This window comes from Carcharhinus amblyrhynchos, chromosome 14, assembly GCF_965287045.1.
Source record: "Carcharhinus amblyrhynchos chromosome 14, sCarAmb.v2.hapA, whole genome shotgun sequence".
NCBI classification, from domain to species: domain Eukaryota; kingdom Metazoa; phylum Chordata; class Chondrichthyes; order Carcharhiniformes; family Carcharhinidae; genus Carcharhinus; species Carcharhinus amblyrhynchos.
The window spans coordinates 37,115,108-37,139,896 of NC_137337.1; the positions used below are offsets into that span (position 1 = coordinate 37,115,108).

At 39.4% G+C, this 24,789-nt stretch overlaps 1 protein-coding gene across 1 annotated transcript; it reads right to left on the reverse strand.

Moving 5' to 3' along the window:
• Positions 1 to 3,900: 3,900 nt before the first annotated feature.
• Positions 3,901 to 24,665, reverse strand: gnpnat1 (glucosamine-phosphate N-acetyltransferase 1). The gene is made up of 6 exons (XM_080202705.1): positions 24,566 to 24,665; positions 14,657 to 14,836; positions 12,740 to 12,802; positions 9,478 to 9,605; positions 8,043 to 8,104; positions 3,901 to 6,171 (listed from the first exon to the last, which is right to left on the reverse strand). The coding sequence occupies exons 2-6, from the start codon at positions 14,808 to 14,810 to the stop codon at positions 6,024 to 6,026; spliced, it is 555 nt and encodes a 184-aa protein (XP_080058831.1). The 5' UTR covers positions 14,811 to 14,836; positions 24,566 to 24,665; the 3' UTR covers positions 3,901 to 6,023.
• Positions 24,666 to 24,789: the final 124 nt, after the last annotated feature.

Sequence of the window (24,789 nt, forward strand, 5' to 3'; positions counted from 1 at the left end):
TATATATAAAGTTTATTTATTAGTGTCACAAGGAGGCTTACATTAACAATGCAGTGAAGTTACTGTGAACATCCCCTAGACTTAGGTGCCTGTTCTGGTATGCTAAGGGAGAATTTAGCATAGCCAACACACCTAACCAGTGTGTCTTTTGGACTGTGGGAGGAAACCCATGCAGGTATGGGGAGAACATGCAGACTCTGCACCAACAGAGACCCAAGCCAGGAATCAAGCCTGGGTCCCTGGTGCTGTGAAGCAAAGGTGCTAACCACTGTGCCACCAGGCTGCCTATAGTACCTCATTTTATACATCTGTTAAATGCAGATTGTAGATCAGCAGGATGTGTTCAAATCACTTCACAACATATTCTTGGCTAATAACTTCAGTAATAAGAATTATGAAAATTTAATCACATTCCAAGGGCAAATATGCATTTTGCACGTATTTTCTTACCATTATGTAAAACATTCTTGGTTGGAGGCAAATCGTTGATTCCTCAATCTGATCTGGCTGCAGCTTCTGCCAGTGTCATCTTGGAATTAAATAATGTGCTGCAACTACTCTGATCAGTATATGAAATTCCTTATTCAACCATTAGGAAGTATACAAAAATGGGCATAATAAGTAATTTAATCTTGCCAAATATGTTAATTGCTAGAATCCAATATTAAGTAGGTTGCAGTAGAATACTTAAATCATTATTTAATCAGGCAGCATCAACAAGGATTGGGGAAATTGTATTTATTAGAATTGTTTAAGGAAGTAACTAACAAGCAGGATAAAGGGAGACCTGTAATTTTTATTTGGATTCCCAAAAGGCATTTGGGAAGATGCCACATCAAAAATTACCATAACAATAACAATATTACATGCTGCAGAGCAGGCAACAAAACATCCACAAAGCTCTGCTTTGCAACCCCCTGCACCAGTTTAAAACTAGTGTTAAAGAGGGGAGTTTCAATGGAAAATTCTGCATGTAGCTGCTCCTTCAATCACAGGTCATTTCTCTCCCAAGGCTGCCTAGTGAGGCTATTAACAGCAAATGAGAGACGAATAGTCCCTGATTGGAGGAGCAGCAAACACTGCCATTGGTAAGTGAGCTGAGTTGCTGGGCAGAGGGAGACAGCTGCATGACAGCATTGGAACCCAGGGAATGCAGTTTTGCTGGGCCCAGGAAGGAATGCTGTGGAGAGTTACATGGGAGTGAGATTCTGATATGTGAGGGATGGAGGATGTGTGTTTGGAGGTGATTGTAAGAGACCAAGTCGGTGAGTGTGAGTCTACACCCAGTCTCTGGTTTTTCACATTTTCTGCACCACATGTTAATACCCACCCACATACACTGGCCCTCTATTGGTCAGTAAGGTTAGATCATTGGGATCCAGGAAGAACTAGCCAATTGGTTACAAAATTGGCTTGCTGCTAATTGACAGAGGGTGGTAATATAGGCCTGTGACCAGCAATGTACCACAGGGCTCAGTGCTGGGTCCACTGTTGTTTGGCATTTATATAAACAATTTGGATGACATAGGAGGCATGGTTAGTTAGTTTATGGATGACTACCAAATTGATGGAACAGCGGACAGTGAAGGTTATTGGAGACTACAACAGGATCTTGATCAACTGGGCTGGCAGGTCAAGATATGGTAAATGGATTCTGAATTATAAGGAGGGGCTGGGACTTTTTTGCCTGGAGTGTAGGAGACTAAGCGGTAAAGTTTTATAAATACACAAGGGGTATAAATAAATAGCCAAGATCTCTTCCCCAGGGTAGCAGAGCCCAAAACTGGAGGGCATCAATTTAAGGTGAGAAGGGAAAGATTTGAAAAGGGACCTGAGGGGCAAATTTTTTACATATATAAAAAAAGCTGCCAGAGGTGGTGATAGTGGGTACCAATACACATTTAAAATACATTTGGACAGGTACATAGATGGGAAAAGTTTAGAGGAATATAGGCCAAATTCAACTTGTTCAGATTAGGAAACTTGGTCAGCGTGGACAAGTTGGGCCAAAGGGCCTGTTCCATGTTGTACATCTATTATTTACCTTTTAATTTAATTAATATTATAGCAGCTCTATCCTTAATTGTTTCTTTCCATAACCCCACATTTTAAAATAATTATTCTTGTGCCAAACCATCTCTTTCTTTAATTTGCTCACGAGACCCCTTCAGTAGGAAAAATATACAAATTTGGGCCCCCGAGCCTGCTGTGGGGGATAGCATATTAGCTATGATAAGGGAACTGTTTAGCTTACAGGAAGCAGTGAGTACACTTAAATGCTTTTTTGTGTTTGCAGGCTGTAACAAGTAAGGGCCTAGCATCGATCCCAGTGACATTAACTATTTCCAATCTGCAGCGAAAGGAAGTTGTTGAGATGAGGGATATGCAAAGAGCTATACCCAGGTTGAGTGGACACAAAAAAAAATGGCATATGGAGTAAAATGTTAAGTTGTCTACTTTGGTAGTAAGAACAGAAAAGCAGAATTAACATTTATTTTCCAATCCTCTTGCAATAGAAGCACAGAAATTCTACTGTAGCTGCATCATGCCTTGGTGAGACCACATTTGAGAGTGTGAATTTTGGTCTCTTTATTTGAAGAAAATTGCATTAGAAACAGCTTCATTGCTGGGATGAGGGGCTAATCAAATGAAGAAAGGTTGAACAGTTTGGTCCTACACCTATTGGAATTTGGAAGAATAAGGGGTGACATTTTTGAAAAAAAAATCTGGGTGAACTTAATAACAGATATGAAGGCGATGTTTCCACTTGTGGGAGACAAGAAATAGGGTACACAGTTTAAGAGGGCTATATTGTAAGCAGTGAGGAGAAATACCCTCTCAAAAGGGCCATTAGTCTGTGGGTCTGTACTTGTTGGGAGTTTAGAAGGATGAGGGGGATCTTATAGAGACGTACAAGCTAATGAAAGGGATGGATAGGGTAGAGAGATTCTTCCTGCTTAGAAAGGATAGCAGGACTAGAGGGCACAGCCTCAAGATCAGTGGGGGGGGGGGGAGGGGGCAGTTTAGAACAGAGTTGAGGAGGAACTCCTTCACTCAAAAGGGCGGTGAATCTCTGGAATTCTCTGCCCGTTGAAGTGGTGGAGGCTACCTCGCTAAATATATTTAAGTCACAGGTGGATAGGTTTTTGACAGACAAGGGAATTAAGGGTTATGGGGAGAAAGCGGGAAAATGGAACTGATCCACTTCAGATCAGCCATGATCTTATTGAATGGCGGGGCAGGCTCAAAAGGGCTAGATGGCCTACTCCTGCTCCTATTTCTTATGTTCTTAATTCTCTTCCCCAGAAAGCAATGGAAGCTGGGTCATTGAATTTATCCAAGGCTGAAATAAACAGATTACAGATTTTCGATTGACAAGAGAGTTGAGGGTTATGATGGGTTTGGGGGAAGGGTGGGATGCAGGCAACAAAGAGGAGTTAAGACCACAAAAGAACTGAAAGATCTAATCCTGCTCCTAAGTCCTACACAAGTGTAGAATTTTAGGAGAAAGATAACTATGGCTAGCCCATGGTATAATACATCTGTGGAGATATGCCAATTGAGTTGCTTTCAAGCCGACTGGCTGAAGGATTAATGAATACTTGCAAAAAGCTATAAGATTCAGTTAACTTTTGTTGTTCACTGAACAACAGTAGCCATTGGATTAGCCGTGTTAAAAATGTTGCCTTACAATTAATCTAAAATGCATTTATCTAGCACAATGTAATTAGCTATCAACGATTTAATTATTTTGCTGTCTTTTCCATCGAATTACAAATCAAGGCAAGTAAATATTAGAACTATTTGCTTATTTGGAGGGTAAAATGATGACATGGAATAGAATGGTCTTCAATATTGTCACTCATGAGCCATGTTGTAAATGTATTCAAAACTACACAATTTGAGATTGATATTTTATTTGCCCTTTGCACAAAAATGGTATCCTTATAAATAAATACATAAATGCATTAACTCTATTCTAAATAACATTAATGAAAAAATAATTTCCAGACCAAAAACTGTACGTAAAAGCAGCCATAATTCCAAAAAAGCATAACATGCTTTCTTGTATGGTTCACGTAGTTTCTTTTTAAAAAGCATATATTACAAATGTAATCGTTGGGCCCAAAGATGGATGATATGTGAAGTTTGAGAGAAAGTAGTCAGTACCGTAAACTGAAAGTGACATTTAATGTTGAACTTAAATGTAGACCTTTGCCATCTTGGTCCCATAAATAATAGTGCCCAAACTGATAAAATCAGTCGTTGCAATCCTTTACAGCATTTCTCAACACCCAAATAATAGATAAAACATGTCCACATCAATAGTAAACCCAAGTTTCTACAAATATTAGCTCTGATGCAGTAGTATAAAACTAAAGCTTAGTATCTTAGACAAAACTCTTAAAAATTAACATAGGGTGAAAATATACAATCTTTTGTAAAGCAAATCCCTTCAGATTATTAAATGTTACCATAGCTGCACCCTTTCGCACTAGAATTTACCTTTACCCATAGGAAATAGTGCTTTCTTTGACAAGTTAAAAACTATATACAATATATAGCCAAACCGCCTGTTCCAATTTTTACTTCAGTACTTTCATACAACTTTCATATATTTTGTCCTTGTAACAATAAGCAATGGTGATTACTGTTCACTTCCCCAAACCATTTTTAATTTGTACAATATACATATATATTAGAAAAAACTACTGACTAGTCAAATCCCAATGGGGATACTATATTTAAATTTATGAAGCCATCTCAAATAATAATTTTACCAAGTCACAGATTAATTGTAATATTTAGACAAAAAATTGTGGCAAACAAAACAGGTCCCATTGTGTATAGCAGAGAGGTGTGTTGTTACTCCCATAAATTGGCTAAAAAAGTAAATTCATATCATTGGGGAGAAATTTGTTTTTATGTTAATTATGTTAATTGTTTTAATGTTAATTATGTAGACTAAAATCTGTAGGGTAACAGGAATTAACACCTAGTTGCAAGCTTCTTTTGCATACAGAGCTAGCTAGCAGTTTAGTTTCATTTACACATATTTAAAGAAAAATAAGATATTCAGTAAATTAGATAAATGTGTACTTTGAAACAATCAAATTTAACTTGCAAGATGAATTAAACAATCTGATTATGTTGGCAAAGTCACATTTGGTCTAATTACACGTTAGCAAACTTACCTCAGACCAGCAGCAGAGAGCACCGGTGTTACCTTATGGGCTGTTTGAGGCTGTGAATAAGTATTCCTGTTCTTGCCAGAAAGGTCCATGAAGGCATGGTTTCACACAGGCACAAAACTTTGCAATAACTTTTTAAATAAAAAAAATGCAATTGGGAACACTCTCACAAAAGCATTTTAGTATTGCCACTTCAACTTGGAAAGTGCCCATAAGGTTCATGAACCATCAACCCAAGATTCTGATACTTGTACTTTGGACTGATCAGGTCTCTGGTAATTCCTGCAAAATTTATATTCATGTAAATGAAATTGCTTCCAAGTAATACAAAAGTGATAGTATAACTGCATCCTTATTTCATTGTGGCAGGCAGAGCATCATCACAGGCACGATTACCAGTTCAGTTCTTTCTTAAAATGTCAGAAATAAATGCATAGAAATGTTCTGCTCCAAGTTCGAGATAAACCTAGGACAAAGATTTTGGAGCCAGGCAAGCAAAAATCCTCCGCTAAAATTATCTTCATCTCCCGTTTCTAAATAAAACAATATTCCTTCGTAGATGTAGTGCTTTAAATTGCCCTCAAGCTAAAGTTTAATAAATTTCAAGTGAACTATGCTGTACTTTTCCCATCACCCACAAGATGGCTCAGTGAGAATAAAACACATTCTTAAATTTCAACTAGATCCCATTATCACTACAAAGGCAGGAGAAATTGCCATTCATACCAGAATATACTATATGCAATCTTACAGTAATAGGTCAGAATAGCAGTTTACAACCAAATCTCCAACATCGTTCCAGAAACAAATAAGCAACTAATTCACCAAATTTCAGTCAAAATATCTGCACTGCATGTACAGTTCTTCTGTAGTTTTAAATCCAAATTTTTGATAGAAGGCTTCATTCTTTGGTAGGCACTCTAATGTAATTTTGTAACAGTTGAGTTTCTTGCTGAGAAGTGTGAGAACTGAAACTAACCTGTCAATAGGACAAAACAGCGATAGTTTAGTAATATGGCTTATTTTCACTTGTGTATATACTGTAGTATTTTTTACACTGCGTCCCTTCGGACAACATGAAGGTAGATCAACGTGGAACAATCACAATATTACGCAAAATTCAATATAATACAAATTTAGGATTAACTAAACAATGAAAAGTTACTTTTGCTGTTAAAGCATAATAAAATCATATACAAAAGGGACAATGAGAGAGAAATATTAGTCTCTGGAGAAAAAGGTATCATAAGGTTGGACAAGTGAAGCACAATAGGACTGTGCTACTTAATGAAAGCAAGAAAATTGTGATCAGTCACCCTAACTATTCAAGACCCATTAACTGTTTGATGTTGAAGTGTAGCCATTCTCCCTCATGTTCTTTTTAGGATGCAGTTCCAGAAGCACAAACAATTCTCCAGTACCTCATAGAAGTGCCTTCTTGGCAAAAAGTAATCAAGAGGCTCTACAACCACAATTGGTAATTATCTTAGTTAAGTTCAAACTCATTCTCATCAGTTGGCAGGATAGCAATTAGGTGCAACCACTCTGGTGGATTCTTCCGCTAGCCTAAACAGTGTACGCACATCACCTCAACCAAGAGTAGAAAGGAGGAAGGAAATCTATTCACAAGTTGTGCATTTGGTTCACTAGGCCCCAGCTTTATACTAAACAAATGAAACCTTTTAAATAATGGCCATAGAATCTGATCAGCAGTCCAGCTAAACAGTTAATGTTTGATGCTCTTACAAAGGAGAGGGGCTGGGGAGGACAGATTTTATTCTCCTTGAACAGGCAGTTCCTACCTCCAGTTTAACCAGATTGCAGGAGGGTGAATGGGCTCTAGAGCAGTGGGGCAATAATTTGATTACATTATATGCATGTCAAACAACTAACAGCTGCACATCATGTTTCATTTTTCCAGAGCTCAGGAAACTTGGCAATTAGGGATTGGCAACAAATGCTGGCCTTGCCAACCATGTTCACATCCCACCAACGAATAAAAATGATGAATGGTGGTGATGAAAACCAAGATGAGCAGGTTGTTGCTTTACTACCACAGTTTGTGGGTCAGAAGGAGGAGCCTTCAACCTTCAACCCTCAACCCTCCCCACAACCTGGTTAAACTGGAGGTGAGAACTGCCTACCTCTATTTCCAAAGAGCAATCAGAAAAACTGACTCAAGGGTTTCCACAATTAGGGAGAATAAGGGTATATTTTTGGTTTTGGTTGCAACTGCATGGTTAAATTATGTGCTATCTTCTAGTGCGGCACCAAGGGACATAACAATGAGTAGAAATGCTTTGGGGAAAGGAAGAGCAGCAACTAGAAATCATGGCTCATTTAAGAACCAATGCCACAAGAAAGAGTATAACAGTGGCCTGTAAAGACCAGTTTCAGTCATTATATTCTAGATTGAAGACCAAAACTATGAGGTTGGTATCTCACTATTACTCATGGTGTTACATACCGGTCTGGCTCAGGAAGAAAGGATTACGCTCATCAATATGTGGCTTAGGCACAAAAAGTAGAAGGGAGGCTTTCACGTTCAGGGGCGAGGAATGCTGTAGAGGCATTCTCTTGAATTGGACTCAGGCCAAAGCCTTTGTGGAAAAAGGACAAGCACTGGGAAGGATGTAAACTAAAGTCAGCGGTGGTGCAAATGCAAAAGCAAAAGTAAAATGATGGATATAGAAAAGATACAGAAGCTTAAAAAAATTAGGGTACTGAAGGCTGTTTGTGAACAAAGTGTTAGAAGGAATCCTGAAAGTGGAGATAATTAACCCCAGATAGACTCATCCAAGATCACTTGCAATATCAAAATACATAAGATTTCAAAACACTCAAACTTACAGTTTTCCAAGTTGTTTTCCTCTGCATTCATCACTTACGACAACCTCTTCTATTCTCCCTCGCTAAATTTGAAAGAAATCTAGATCTTAATGTAATATTTTAATGGTTAAATGTAGACAAATAAGTTATTAGTCACAAGTAAGCTGACTGTAAAAATCCTCTAGTCACCACACTCCGGTGCCTGTTCAGGTACACCAAGGGAGAATTTATCATGGCCAATACACCTAACCAGCACATCTCTTGGACCGTGGAAGGAAACCGGAGCACCCAGAGGAAATCCACGTAGACACGGGAAAACGTGCAGACTCTGCATCCGCAGCGATCCAAGCTGGGAATGGAACCCAGGTCTCTGGTGCTGTGAGGCAGCAGTGCAAACCACTGTGCCACCATTAGACAATGGAATCATTCTGAACACTGATTAAAATTTTTCTCTAAGCACAAACGCGTTCCCATTACCAAATTTATAATAAGTAAACAGAACAGGTTAAATACAATTGCTTTATCAATAGCAACAATTCCACAACTGAATGGTGTCCTTTGTTGTTGAAAATATGATTTTTCAACCTTCAACTGACTGGGAATTTTTCAGTTTGAACTGAGACAGAGCAAATTGCCAGTCCACATTCCAAGGTGAAGGCAAGAACAAATAAATCACCCTTAGGCGGAGTGTGAAGAGAGACATTTTCTATAATACTGAAACCCATCAAAATGCATCACCATTTAAGGAAGAGGCATAAAAAAATGCAAAATACTGGATTTTGAAACAACAACATTGACAGACACGCCCACCCAAAACATCCTGGATAAAATATTTCAAAGGCAAGGCTAACCAGTCACTAGAGAGATTGCAAGTGACACAGGTGGTGTCAAGAAAGTCTTCAACAGAGGAAACAATCTGAAGACTGTACTCTCTTTCTCTTGGAATAAGCGTGTTGCTTGATTTGAGAAGCCAGCTCTATTAGAAACCTATTAGTGAACCGAGGTCTCAATTACTGCAACAACTTGTACGTCTGACCACATCTAGTAAACTAACTAATCTAAATTGGCTGCAGCATTTAGAACCCACACCTTAAGGACAATCAAAGGATAGTAACTGTATATTACTTTACCTTTTTTACTGGACTCTAACTCCCCTTATTTCTGATTACTATGCATGTATGTGTCTGTGTGGGCTCTAATAACTGAATGCTTGACATTGCATTTTTATTACTTTTCCTCCGGCTGCTCATTGCTCACAGCTCAAGTAGTTAAATACATTCTGATTTGAAAAACACCTATCCTCGTGAAAAAGAAACTTAAATCTTTGCTGTGATCAGCTGAGGAAGTTGAATAGAGGGGAGTCAGTCCACCTCTTCTCATCTGGTTACAACAATAGAAAATTCAGAATCCACAGAAAAACAACATTTTAATTTTACAGTATCAGTTGAAGACCCACCTTTGCACAAGCGTGTATAAATTTATGTTCAATTATTAATGTTGCTGTAGCAATGACCTGTCCAAGGTTAGTGTCTTCAACAACAATGACATAATAGTCTCCAGTTTTCTTCATGTGTTCAAACTTATCTGTGAAGTTTTAGAAAATGATCAGCAAAAAAATAAATTTTTCACAAGTAAACACATTATTCTGTTTTATCTTTTATCGAAATGTATTAATTCTAAAAGGATTTATGCAATTAGCTCTAGAGTATTAAAACATGTAAATCCACCAGAGAAATTCTGATTCTTTCCCCCTCTACTTATCAGTTATGGCTGCCAACATTGTCTGTATACCATCAGTGTGATGGAATACAGGCAATCTTCTTCAGGCAGACCACTGGTATGTCCCCAGATGCAATTACAAGGAGGTTACAGAGGAAAGATACTAAGAATTGGGGTGAATGGTTAACAGGAAAAGAGGGTAGGGAGAGAAAAATAACGCATGGAGAGGGTGATGCAGAAGGTGAGCGGTAAATTTTCAGTCCCATTCACTGCGTGAACTGTTGTGGGTGGGATGGAAAATTTGACAGACCTTTTAAAGGTCTGCCTATATTTATTTGCAGCTTGGGTCCTCCCCAGTTTACACTCCCACCCAACTTTCTATCGTCAGCAGACTTGAATATATTATTCTTGATTTCTCTATTCAAGTTACTAATAATGGATTGTAAACAGCTGAGGCCCAGCGCTAAACCTTGGGACCCTCCATCCATTACAGCCTAGTAACCTGACAATTCCCCATTTATGTCTACTCTTCAGGTGGGATTTTCCATTCTTGGGGCAGACATGACCTGAAAATCCTGCCCAAGAACGAGCAAGGTGGAGTGCACTGAGAGCATGGGTGAGGATGAACAGCATAGTAGCAGAAGTAGAGAAATGAGAGGAAATCAAGGGGAATATAAGAAATAGGAACAGGAATAGAACATATAGCCACTTGAGCTTGCTTTGCCATTCAATGTGACCATGACTGATCTTCAGCCTCAATTTCACTTTCCCACCAACTCACCATATCCTTTGGTTCCCTGAGAGACCAACAATCTATCTCAGCCTTGAATATGGAGCATTGATAATCCTCTAGGGTAAAGAATTCCAAAGATTCACAACCCTTAAAATGAAGGAATGTATCCTCATCTTGTATGCAAAAAAATGATACTTCTCATGCTGAGATTGTGCCACTGTATGCTAGATTCCATAGTCAGGGAAAACAACTTCACTGCTTATCCAGCCAAGTCCCTTTGAATCTTACACGTTTCAATAAGATTGCCTCTCATTCTTCTAAATTCCTGAGAGTACTGTCCAGATTTACTCAGACTCAAAAATCTTGAATAATTTTGTCAATCATAATTTCCTTTCCGTAAAACCACGTGTCTAATCATACAATTTTCTAAGTTCACTAAGGCTTTCTTACTAATAGATTCCAGCATTTTCCTTACGACTGATATCAGACAAACTAGCTTGTAATCCTTTGTTTTCTCTCTCTCGCCTTTCTTGAATAGCAATCTTACATTTGCTTACTTCAATCTGCTGGGACCATTATGCAATCTAGGAAGGTTTGGAAAATCATAACAAATCATCGGCTATCTCTACAACTACCTCCGAAAAGCCCCAAGGATGCAGGCCAGCAGATCCTAGGGATTTGTCAGCTTTTAATCCCATAAGTTTTTTTGAACATCATCTCTCTAACTACATTAATAACTTTAAGTTCCTCATGTTATGAATGGCTTGGTGACCCTCTATTTCTGATATGTGAATTGTCTTCTAATATGAAAACAGAAACAAAATATTCAACGTCTTTGCCATTTCAAAGAACAGTACAGCATAGCACAGGAACAGGCCCTTTGGCCCTCCATGCCATCCTCATTTTCCACAACAGATTTTGCCAGTCTCTGCCTTTAAAATACTTCAGGTATTTTCCTTTTTATATACTTATAAAAAGTCTTGCAATCTTTTTATACTGACAAACGTACTCTCACGTTGTATTTTTCTCCTTTTTAAAATTAACCTTCTGGTGGCCCTTTGCTGGTTTCTAAAACCATCCCATTCTTAAAGCTTATTGCAACTTTACAAGCCTTTGCCTTTAATTTAGTACTGTCCTCAACTTTCCTCGTTAACCATGGCTGCAACATTCTAACAGAGTTTTCTTTTCAAATGAAACATATTTTTGTTGAACATTTTTCATTCTACCTTTGTCAATTTAATTTGTGCAATTCATATATGAAGTTTAAAAAGTCTCCCACGATTATAGTATTGTTTTGTTACAAGTTCCAATTATTTATTTAATACTCTCTCTCACAATAAATATTATGGGATGGATGACCTAGAAACTTCAGCTGGTGTTTTCTGACTTGTTACTCTTACTCTCTTGCCTACTGACGCTATTTCCTAATCATCTGGGACAAGATCTTTGCTTACTACTATCCATACGTCACCCTTTACTATCATGGCTGCTCTTCCTCTGTTTTCATTATATCTTTTCAAAACCTTACCCACCTGCAATATTTATTTTCCAAAGGTCGTTAACTTTAACCACAGCCAGGATTTTCTGGCCACGCTGTGGTGGGTCCCGCCAGTGTTTGCAATCAAAAGTCCATTGACTTTGGTGGGAATGGAAGATCCCACCGACAGGTGAGGCTGGAAAATCCTGATGAACGCTTTATGCATTCAAATGAAGAGACTTCACTTTTTAAAACATTCTTTGCATGGACCTTATTTACTGATACACTATTACCATTAAACTCCTTGGCCCTCCCATAGAACCCAAATTGCTACACTGCTGTGTTGCCTCGACTCTGCTCTTTAGACTTCTAAATTTCCCTTTACCTGACTTCTTCTTTCCTCATTTTGTTTAAAGCCCTATCCACAGCCCAGTCACAATTCACTAGGACATTGCTCACAGGCGAGTTTAGGTGGAGCCCATCCCAAAGGAAAGGGAGGGTCTCCAGGAGGGGGAGCAGGATGGTAGTGGTGGAGAGCAGCAATGGAGGACAATGTGAATGAGAGGGGGAGCGGAGAATGCAATATATGATTCATTTGCCAAAGTTCCCCTCTCCACAATATTTGCTGCATTTCTTAATTCTGTATCATCTATAAAATTTAGAAGTTAAGTTCACAAATTAAACAGCTTGACGTTGTACTGAAATTCACTACAATAAGGCAGCCTGGAAAGCTCCTCAATGATATGTAACAAAATGTGTGATAATTTTAAAAGGTGCTAGTCCACTTACTTATGAATATTTCAGGTGCAACTTGATCCACTTTTGTTAACTGTGCAAGTACCTTAAAAAGACCTATTTACAAATCAGAATTAAATGAGTTACATCAGCAAAATCAAATGGTTTTTGTGCAGAGAGTTTTAGATATAAACTGCTGGATAGTGCAAGATAGATAATAGCGTTCTGGCAGGCAATTTCATTTCTCTCTCAACTTCCGTTTCCAACACAGTCAATAGAAATCAAAATTGGGGAGAGGGCTAGCACTCATCATCACTTGACTGTCACCATTATATAAAGGCAAGATCTACACCAATCTGACTTATATCAAGTCTGTTTATAATGCATTACTGGGTTTAATTTATTTACATGTTCCCACTCAAAATAATTAATTTTGCTCCAATAGGAAAGTACTTTATTGCTGCTTATTAGCAATTAAGCAGCATGTAGGTCATTCCTTCCATTAAATGGAGGTTGGATAGAAAGTTCGATGAATTGGGCAGATGCGGTAGAAGGGATTAGACAGCATGTACAAGATCTCTTGCTGCTGGTGCTTCTTAACCTCAAACAATAACTATCAGCAATATACATGTTTAACCTATCAGCACGGTCCCAGGTTGTCAAATAAAAAACAAAACCAAACAAAATGCTTTGGTCAGCTTCAAATAGACTTGCACCTGAGGGGCAGCCATTTTGGGCACAACAAGATCTCAGAAACAGCAAGAAGTTGATCAACCAGTTAATATGCAAGCAGATATAGATAATTTTAACTTAGGATTTGATATCAGTACTTTTACATGTTTTCTCAAGTCAATTTTCATATTGCCAGTTTTGAGTTAATGAACAAATTTTCACATCACAATTGTCTTTTATCTTAAACCTTTGAGTTCAAAGGCTGAAGGCTTGGAAGGTCTCCCTCTTTGTGAGAGTCATTAAGTGCCTATGGCAATATAAGCACAAAACTGCCCATAGTTTTGTATCAGATTGAAAGAGGTTATAAGGACTGTTAGAACGTAACCGGTGACAACTTTTTAATCAGATGTAATATGACCAACGGTAACAAGCTGTAAGGGTCAACTAACCCAATAAACCATAGAACCAATTACAGAACGATGTGATGATCAGCTTACACAGTGTAAATAAGAACCTGTTGGGAATTGTGGGGAGCTTGGAATAGCCCAGGGCGAGGCTCCAAGTTTGGAGTAATGAAGTTTCTTTAATAAACTCTTTCTTTGATTTATAAGTTGGAGTAAGTTTTGTTATATGTTTATTGTCTGCATTTGAAGAGTTCCTTCTGGAGAAACAAGAAACATCTGTTTGCAAAGTGGAAAATTTCACATGGGTGCTAAATTAAAAGAATAATGGTTGGTTGTGAATAGGTACAATAAAGATGGATGGATGAATGATAAAACTAACCATAATTCTGGAATTTTCTAAACTGATGAACAATCAATAAAAGTATAAAGTAATTAAAACTGAACTACAGATACAAAAACACTCCCAAAGCTGTTTCAGTCCCTTCCCTCCACGTTCCTAAACTATATACACTATCTTACTATTAACCACGTGGAATGGAAGTTCAAAATATCTGTCAGTTAGCCAAGACAAACTGCCTGTCAATTTATTTTGATTACTTCATAGGAGTTGTTTCACAATTCAAGTAGCTAAATGCAAAACATGAAAATATATACTCAGGCAAAGTAATGTGAGAATGAGAAAATAAACTGAACCTTTACAAGTTTAATAGAAAAAAAAACATACTTGCACAAATATATTCAACAAAAAAGCAAAAGTCTGCTAAAAATTAGACTGAAATTAAGTTTTAAATGTCAATTTCTTCCATTAATTCTAAAAAGTTAAACATTTTACATAAATTGAGTCAGTATTGACATAAATCTACTCATAACATGTAAATTAAATTTTAAACAGTACCTCTGTTGAAGTCAGCTGTACAGAGAGGCCTCATAACAAGTCCATCCCCAGGGTTCAAAGGGGAAATTTCAGGAGAGAATTTCACCATATTCTGGCTCCAGTCCAGGTCACTTAACATTATGGGATCAAACAAGGGTGTGTCATCAAGAATCATGGCAGGAGGAGCACACAGTCTGGACACTGTTGTAAGAAAAATGTGAAACACTTTAAAAGCCCTAATCAAAGATACATTTTTACTTATAGATTGTTACAACTCTTAAAAGCAGTTAAGAGAAATATAATTGTCGTTTCTTTTGCTGGTATTGCTCAATATTACAGCAAGTTAGAAATTGTGTGTTAATAAATTCTCAATGTAAACTTGTTTGAGGAGTTATGGTAACTGCACATGAGCACATTACTAGTCAATCATATTTTGCAGCACTGTGGCAACAAAATTAATAAAAAGAGATTAAAAAATATCAAAAGCAAAATTGCTCTATTAGGAGGGATACAAAGCACAGATTGATTGGCAAAGGCAGTTGCTGGGTATACCAAACACAGAGTAATGGAGAACATTCAGGGAAGAGATAGTTCAGGTGCAAACTAAGCACATTCTTTTTGAAGGGGAAAGGTAGAGTATCCAACTAGGATACCAAAAAAATAAACAATAAAAGGAAACAGGAAAAGCGGGCTCATGACAAATGATTCAGTTAATTACCAGGGAAGGTTGTGGCACAGACAGATGGGGAATGAAAAAGATAACACAGGAGGCAAAGAAACTTACCCTGGCGTCACTAAACTGAACTTTATAGCATAAAAAGGGCAAAAAATTAAATGCGTTAAGGACTCAAAGGGATAAAAGCAAATCACTGAGGATGCTGGAATCTGAAAGCCAAAAAGAAAATGCTGGAAAATCTCAGCTGACATTTGGCAGCATCTGTAAGAAGAGAAAAGAGCTGATGTTGCGAGTCCAAATGACTCTTCGCCAAAGCTAAAAGGCTACTTTCTATGCCTGAAATTTGGTATGTCACCTGGTTCAGATAAAGTGCACCCTACGTTGACAGAAGAAGAGCGGAGGCTTTTTATCACTTATCTATCCTCTACAGAACTCCCTATGACTACCGCATTTCTGCATTCAACCAAATCTCTCATTGTTCTTACTGCTCATGCTAAACGTACTGTGCCGAGAACCAACTAACAGTGGAATACTTGGAAAGGCTTTGGTGATCCAATTATTTGGCCTTTGCTGAATCATAACTTTATTCAAAAGCAGCGTTTTACAAATAAACATCAATGGTTCAGCTAACCCAGACCATCTGCATCTCATTTCACTATTTAAAATTTATACTTTATAAATTTCTGTTGCTGATTTAAACTTGGGAGTTGGATTTCATTCCAATCTTTCCAAAATTTCTAACATGGATTTCATTCTGGAGGAAGTCTGCACATAGTAAGACTAAAACAAATTGGAATTCTTCCAGAGTTTCTCTAAATCAATAGGTTATTCTAGTTAATGCTTAATTTAATTTTTACTCTCCGACTTTAGGGCCTCCTGCAATACCTTTCCCTAATTGAAAGAACAGACAAGCTAGTAAGCTCTGACACTGGCCAATATCAGTTACTTTAATCCAGCTAGTGGTGTGCAAAATAATCAACTCTTTCCCTTCTGCTGTCCTCCATTATCTTGCTACCCTTTTGTGGGGAAGATAAGAGGTCACATGACACCAGCATTAACCTGATGAAATAGCAGCGCTCTGAAAACTTGCAATTTCAAATAAACCTGCTGGACTATAAGCTGGTGCCATGTGACCTCTCATCTTGTCCATCCCAGTCCAACACTGGCATCTCCACATCATGCTCTGCAGGGACAAATTTAGCCACTTTACTGCCTTTGCCACCAAGCTCCCTTGTTCTGTGCAACACTAAGAGCACTAACACCATGGCCAATGTCTTGCTAGGGTTTACATTTTTAAACAAACAATACTAGAAACCGTTCAGGTAAAGGATCTTTCATGTAGAGTTTCACGATCACTTCACAGAAAAATGTGGATGCTTAAAAATGTAGATCAGACAGAACAAAAGCAAATTGGTTTCTCTTTCCATTGGTATTTCTTGAATATCACCATTTACTATTCCACTACTACATTGATATAAATGCTCAAGTGTGCAAATGGTTGAAATCTACAGCTGTGTATATATTAATAACTGGCATCTAAACAAGAACTACTACTCTAGGTGGTAATATTACAAAAGTGTCATTTTGCAGCTTGTACATGCGATGTTGGCGCTGCAACCCAGGTTCAGAGCAACAAAAAAGAGATTTTTGTTTTATATTTAACATGGTATTAGTTTGTTTAATTCTGCCAAGGTAACCATAAATTATGTCCATTTCATCCAATTAAATGAATAGTACTCTGTACCTGGAGTGAGAGAAAGGCCAAACTTCAAAAAATATCTTGCTATATTTATTCAAATATATATTTGATTGGGAAACTTCTACGAAATTCAACAGTCACTTAACCTGTTTTGTCCTCAGCCATTTTTTAAAGCTATTTATTGACCAGACATGTTCAAATCGGAAAGTTTAAAGTCAGGCTGGAAAGTTTACACAGATAGTCAGAAAAAGTCAGTGCACAGGAATATTAGTTTCAGCAAAATTTAGCACCGCAGCTTTAAAACTATTTATATACCATCCAAGGAGCCAAGCAGCCAGCATAATTAAGGGCCCCACGCACTCCTGGCATACTCTCTCCCACCTTCTTCCATCAGGAAGAAAATATAAAAGTCTGAGGACATGTACCAACCAACTCAAGAACAGCTTCTTCCCTGCTGCTATCAGACTTTGGGAGATTGGGCAAATTGGGGCTGTTCTCCTTAGAAAGACAGAGAATGAGGGGAGATCTAATAGAGGTGTATAAGATTATGAAGGGTACAGACACAGTGAACAGTGGTAAGGTTTTTCCTAGGTTGGATACAAAAATTACGAGGGGCCACGGGCTTAAGGTGAGGGGGGCAAGGTATATTTCGGATGTTAGAGGGAGGTTTTTCACACAGAGGGTTATGGGGGCCTGGAATGCACTGCTGAGTAGGGTGGTGGAGGCAGGCATGCTAGAGTTGTTTAAGGTTTACTTAGTTAGGCACATGAGTGGACTAGAGATGGAAGGATACAGGAGACTGTTTTAAATAAAGATCAAAGAGCCTTGGGACGTTCCTGGGAAGCAAATGATTCCTATGGACCTTCCAACATATTTTATGGCTCACGTATCTTACTTCTGACCTTCTGGGGATTCTGTGAACGTCTGTATAAGTTGTGCATGTTTATTGATATCTTTTCTTTCAATCCACAGGTGATTCGGTCTGTCTAGTTGGCCAACAAGGGGCATACACGCGGTGGATCGTACGAGGGCTGCTCTTGGATGTTGCTTCGAGAGTTGCCTAGTGCTTCACGTTGTTAGTGTACGCTTAAACTGGACCAGCTGACGGGCAACATGACAGCGCAGTGACTATCACTGTTTGCTGTGCAGATACAGGGATTTGGGCCAGTGTCTGTCGGAGTTTGCACATTCTCCCCATGCTTGCGTGGGTTTTCTCCGGGTGCTCCAGTTTCCTCCCACACCCCAAAAACGTGCTCTTAGGCTGATTGGTGTTAACAAATTGTCCCTAAGTTAGCCTTCCCTCAATCTAGTTATGGTTCCTTTATTGTGGAGTCCAATAGGCGTAGACAAAGGTCATAGGTAGAAGAGGGCACTCACAATGTTGAGATGGCGGCGTGGGCTCGTTGGGCCAAAGGGCCCGTTTCCCATGCTGTGTTGTTCTCTGTTCTTTGACTTTTGAAATGACTTACATTGCATTAAGTTGAGCACCCTAGCTACGAACGTAACACCACATTCTGCATTCTTTCCTTTCCTTCCCTACGTATGGTATGCTTTGACTACATTCTGCACAAGAAACAATACTTTTCACTGTATACTAATATATATGACAATAATAAATCAAAATTTAATAACTATTGTAATAAGTAATTTCATATTGTTCCTTTTTGCTTCTCCTTTTGAGGATTTAATATATTTGTTTGATTAGTGCAATGTCAACAATCTAACTTGCTCTGGGTTACTTACGAGATCAATTATGACGAGCTAATATCAGAAAGTAGAGATTTGAATACCAAGTGACACAGCAGCTGGTACATAAGGCTGATTTCACAATTCAAAACACAAAAGCCACGTAACCAAATTTCCTCCTTTCTCTTTCCCATGTTGCAGCGGGTCACCACAATGCTGGTTAATCTCCTTTATATCAGCTATTAGTTTGTTCTTGGATTTGCATGATGACACAGTGGTTAGCACTGCTACCTCACAGCAGCAGGGACCCGGATTCAATTCCCGCCTTGGGTCACTGTGTGTGCAGAGTCTGCACATTCTCCCCACACCTGCATGGGTTTCCTCTGGTTTCCTCCCACAGTCTGAAAGACATGCTGGTTAGGTACATTGGCTATGCTAAATTCCCCCTACTTGAACAGGCGCCGGAGTGCGGCAACTAGGGGATTTTCACAGCAGTGTTAATGTAAGCCGACTTGTGACAATGATAAATAAACTTAAACTTAGTATTACAGCGCAAGAAACAATACTTTTTCACTGTACATTAGTACGTGTCTTTCCTGCTACCAAGCCTCCCAATTTATCTGGGCTGGGATCTGGTACCGAAACCTGCTGGCTTGGATGCATCAGTACCACGTAAATGAATTCATTTCACATTTTTCTTCCAGTTTTAATCATGATGAACGTTTGCTGTACAGAGAAGGTTTATAACACAAATAAATCATTTTCAGGAGTATGGTATATTATTGCATGCTTTGGAATTGATTTGAGCTGCTTTGTTAATGCTTGGTGCTGACATCAAGTGCAAGGAGAAGGTGTTTAATTCTCCAACAAGAAAGTTACTTAAAATTTGGTTTTAGACATTTGATTCACATAAGTTTCTAAATGCCAGTTCTTGGCCCATCGTAAGGAGCAACTACAGTTATAAACACAATGGAGGTTGTTTTATAACCTTATATACTTGACACCATTTACAGGATATCTATTTCACATGGCAGAAAAATGGACTAATGCAAGGTGGAATTGAGAACACAGAATTCATCCTCACACATAAATGAACAAAAGCAACACAAAGCCATTAATGATTAATTTTCAACTTTTTTTGCCTCATGCAATTTTCTTCTCTCTCATTGAAGGCTTTGATTTCACAGGTGAAAGCAAGTTCAGTACTTTAGGCATCAATGAACTTGATCAGAAATGAGAACTTTGGCTTATTTCTTCTCTTTCCAAGCCCTGATATGTTTGTTACGATGTATGACCTGGATCACTTCCATTTTCTATCTTTAATAGCCTTCGCTGAATTAAAGAACAGGTGAAAAAGGAACAGAAGTAGGCCATCTGATCCCTCAAGACTGCCCTGCCATTCAGTAAGCTCATGCCCTCCACTCCACTTACCTCCCTCTCCCCCAACAACCCTGAACTTCTTTGAAGATCAAAAATCTATCTAATTCAGTATTGAATATATTCAAACATCCAGCCTCCATTGATTTTTTGAATTCATGACTCCAGAGAGCAATGACCCCTGGAAAAAATTCCTCTTCATCTCCTCCTTATTCTGAAACCACAACCCCCTCATTCTAGATTACCCCACGAGGGGGAGCATCCTCTGCATCTAACCTGTCAAGCCCCGTCAGAATCTTCAATGTTTGAATAAAACCACCTGTGTCTTCTAAACTTCTACAAGTATAGGTCTAATCTGCTCAACATTTCCTCATAAGTCAATCACTTTACCCCTAGAATTAACCTTATGAACTTCCACTGAACTGCCTCTAATACAAAGGTACCCTTTCTTAAATAAGGAGACCAAAGGCAAATTAGTGCAGTCTCACTAACACTCTGTACAGTTTAGTAAAATTTCCCTACTTTTATACTCCACACCACTCCATTTCTTAACCACTTGTTTTATCTGCATGCTACATTTTGTGATTCATTTATGAGGACACCCAGATCCTGATGTACTCTACATTTACATATTCCACAGTTCTCTTCTTCCCAAAGTAGATAGCCCCACGTTTTTCCACATTATATTCTATCTGCCAAATTTGTCCACTCACTTATCGTAATTGTATCCCTTTGTAGTCTCTTTGTGCCTTCCTCATAACTTGCTTTCCTACCTATCTTCGTACATCAGCAAATTTGGCTTAGTGCCTTTGTCTAGTGATATAGATTGTAAGTAGTTAAGGCCCTGGCACTGACGTATATCCTATGAGTTACAATTTGCCATCCTGAAAAATGATCCATTTATCCCAACCTGTTTCCTGTTAGTTAGCCTGTGCTAATATATATATATCATACCCAAAACCATGAGTCATCTTGTGTAGCAATCTTTTATATGGCACCTTATCAAAATCTAATCACTAAACAACTGATACGAACTGTTTTCTTTAAAAAAAAGGTGAGATTAAAAATATGCAAGCAAAAGTAAGTCACAACTTACTAAATCCCATTAGGCTCTCTCCCCCCACCCCCAATCAAACCTTCTGTAAATCCTATTAGTGTAGATGCCCAGGTAATTTTATCATATATAATATATTACAACAGAAAATAGTCTTGTTTTATTATGACAATTTACTTCAAAATTAAAAAATACCGAGCTCCTGTTTGTGGTAGATTTCTATTCCCGCGTACAATGCCCATTAAAATCAATAGCCTGTGAAGAAATCAAGTGACAAATGGTGTTACATATAAATATTAGAGGAATAGTGAGCCAGGATTTATAATGCAAAACTTACAATTCATCCAGTCAAAAAGTAATTCCTGCCACAACTACTTCAAAATAAACTGCAACTTTCAAGGTTCCAAAAAAAATCCCTGTATTGTGATACAATATATACTACTTTTCCCAATGTAGTAATCAAGCAATGATCTGGATTACAGCACAGTGGCTAGCACTGCTGCCTCACAGCACCAGGGACTCGGGTTCAATTCCCAGCTTAGGCTACTGACTGCACGTTCTCCCAGTGTCTGTGTGGGTTTCCTTCGGGTGCTGTGAAAGCTGTGCTGGTTAGGTGCATCGGCCGTGCTAAATTCTCCCTTGGTGCAGCCTAGCAGGCACCAGAGTGTGGCGACTAGGGGATTTTCACAGTAGCTTCATTGTAGTGCTAATGTAGGCTCACTTGTGATTAATAAATAAACTTTAATTACAAAAGCTATTAATTCTTCAGCGTGAACATAGCATGTTACTTCCCCAGTGGGTAATACAATCTCTATATCAATGGGTGTGCAAGGCACTTTGCAATTTATTATGAACCTTACCTTACCTCAGCCTTACATCAGTGGTAGGGAAATTATTGAAAATCATTCTTCGAGACAGGATTTATTCCCACTTGGAAATAAGTGGACGCATTAGTGAGTCGCAACATGGTTTTGTGAAGGGGAGGTCATATTTCACTGACTTGATCGAGTTTTTCAAGGAAGTGACGAAGATGATTGGTGAGGGTAGGGCAGTAGATATTGTCTACATGGCCTTCAGTAAGGCTTTGACAAGGTCCCCCATACCAGACTGGTGCAGAAGGCGAACTCTCATAAGATCAGAGGTGAGCTGGCAAGGCACGTACAGAACTGGCTCGGTCATAGAAGACAGAGAGTAGCAGTGGAAAGGTGCATTTCTGAATGGAGAGCAGCGAATACATATATACATACACACACATTTTTAATATATAACATAAGAACATAAGAAATAGGAGGAGTAGGCCATCTAGCCCTTCGAGCCTGCCCCGCTATTCAACAAGATCATGGCTGATCTGAAGTGGCTCAGTTCCACTTTCCCGCTTTCTCCCCATAAACCTTAATCCCCTTGCCTATCAAAAACCTATCTACCCACGTCTTAAATATATTTAGTGATATATAATATATAAATAATATATAATATATAGATTCTATATAATATATAGATAAATATATATATTAAATAAATTATTTGGAAGAAAACGTAACTGGTTTGATTAGTAAGTTTGCGGATGACACAAAGATTGGTGGATTTACGGATAGTGATGAGGACCATCAGAGGACGCAGCAGGATATAGATCGGTTGGAAGCTTGGGCAGAGAGATGGTAGATAGAGTTTCATCCGGACAAATGTGAAGTGATGCATTTTCGAAGGTCCAATACAGATAGGAAATATACAGAACCCTTAAGAATATTGATTAACAGAGGGATCTGTGTGTACAGGTGCACAGGGCGACGTGCTAGAAGTCTAGAAGATGAGGGGCATAGACAGAGTGGATAGTCAGAAGGTTTAAGGTGCGAGGGGCAGAGTTTAAAGGAGATGTATGAGGCAAGGGCTCCCCCCGCCCCCCCCAACACAGAAGGTGGTGAGTGCCCAGAATTCACTGCCGGGAGAGGTAGTGGAAGCAAACATGATTGTGAGTTTTAAGGGGAGTCTGGACAAATACACGAATAGGATGAAATAGAGGGATATGGTCCCCAGAAGGGACCAGCTTAGTTCAGTGGGTCAGCATGGTTGGTGCAGGCTTTGGAGGACTGAAGGGCCTGTTCCTGTGCTGTAATGTTCTTTGATGTTATACCAGGAGCCAAAACCAGAAAATACAGAACTTTACTAGTGACTAACTATTTCTTTAGCTGAGCAAAACAGCAATTAAATCATACCTACAATATTAACATTTCTTAGCACTTATAATGCAGGAGGCCATTCAGCCATCGAGTCTGCACTGGCGTCCTGAAAGAGCATTTTACCTAGTCCCATAGTTCACCGCCTTCCTGCACATTAATTTTAAGATAGCGATCCAATTTCCTACTGAATAACTTGATCAAACCTGCCTCCAAAACTCTCATGAAGCTTGCTCCAGACGCCAATCACGATCTGGGTGACAAAAGATTCCTCACATCACTGACTCCTTTTGCCAACTATTTTGAATCAGTGCCCCTCTGGTTTTTGGTTGCTTCTTGAGTGGGAACAGTTTCTTAATATTTAGCCTGTCCATACCCCTCAGGATCTTGAATAGTTCAATCAAGTCTCCTCTCAATCTTCTTTTCTTCAAGGAAAACTGGGCACTGCCTGCTCACACGCAGCCAGGCCAGGCACTGCCCACTCACACACAGCCAGGCCAGGCACTACCCGCTGGCCACTCACACACAGTAAGAAGTCTCATAACACCAGGTTAAAGTCCTACCAATTTATTTGATAGTAAACTCACAAGCTTTAGGGGTTTGCCCCTTCATCAGGTGAATGGAGAGTTCTGACCTCACCTGACAAAAGGGCAAACCTTGAAAGCTTGTGAGTTTACTATCAAATAAATTGGCAGGACTTTAACCTAGCGTTGTGAGACTTCTTACTGTGTTTACGCCAGTCCAATGCCAGCATCTCCACATCAGTCACACACAGCCAGACCAGGCACTACCCACTGGTCACTCTCACACAGCAAGAAAGGGCATTGACCACTGGTTACTCACACAGTGATACCAGGCACCGTCTGCTGGTCATTCGCACAGTGAGTGGACACTGTCACTGGTCACTCAGACAGTGAGGGGGGGCTTTTTCACCCTAGGCTATCAGTATCTGTGCCCACACTGACCAGGTAGCTCTCTGGTCACTCAATAAGTGGTCACTGAGGCAGTGAGGGGGTTATTTTTCCTGGGCTCTCAGTCTAACACTGGCCAGATTGGGCTCTCTGGTTACAGACAGTCCGAGGGTTATTCCCCCTGGGCTCAGTCCTGTCCACTCTGAGCGGCCGGTCGCTCTCTCGGGCGGGCCATTTCTCGGCGCTCCTGCTGCCACCCGGACCCTGTCTGCTCGCGCCTGGGACTCGGCCACCGGGAAGCGGCCATTGGCGCTGGAATAGAGAGCAAGGAACCGGCGCTGCGCCGTACTCACCACACAAGGTAAACACTCCCGTAATCTCTCCGCTCTCCCTTTCCGCCGGTTGAGTTTCCGGATTCTGTCGCGAGTTTAACCGTCCCTGTGACGTGGCAGCGGAGGCACGCAGCGGCGTGATGACATCACGGCGGGCCTGGCGGTGTGGGGCGGATGTGGATGTGCCGGCGTTGGACTGGGGTAAACACAGTAAAAAGTCTGACAACACAGTGTGGGGCGGGGCT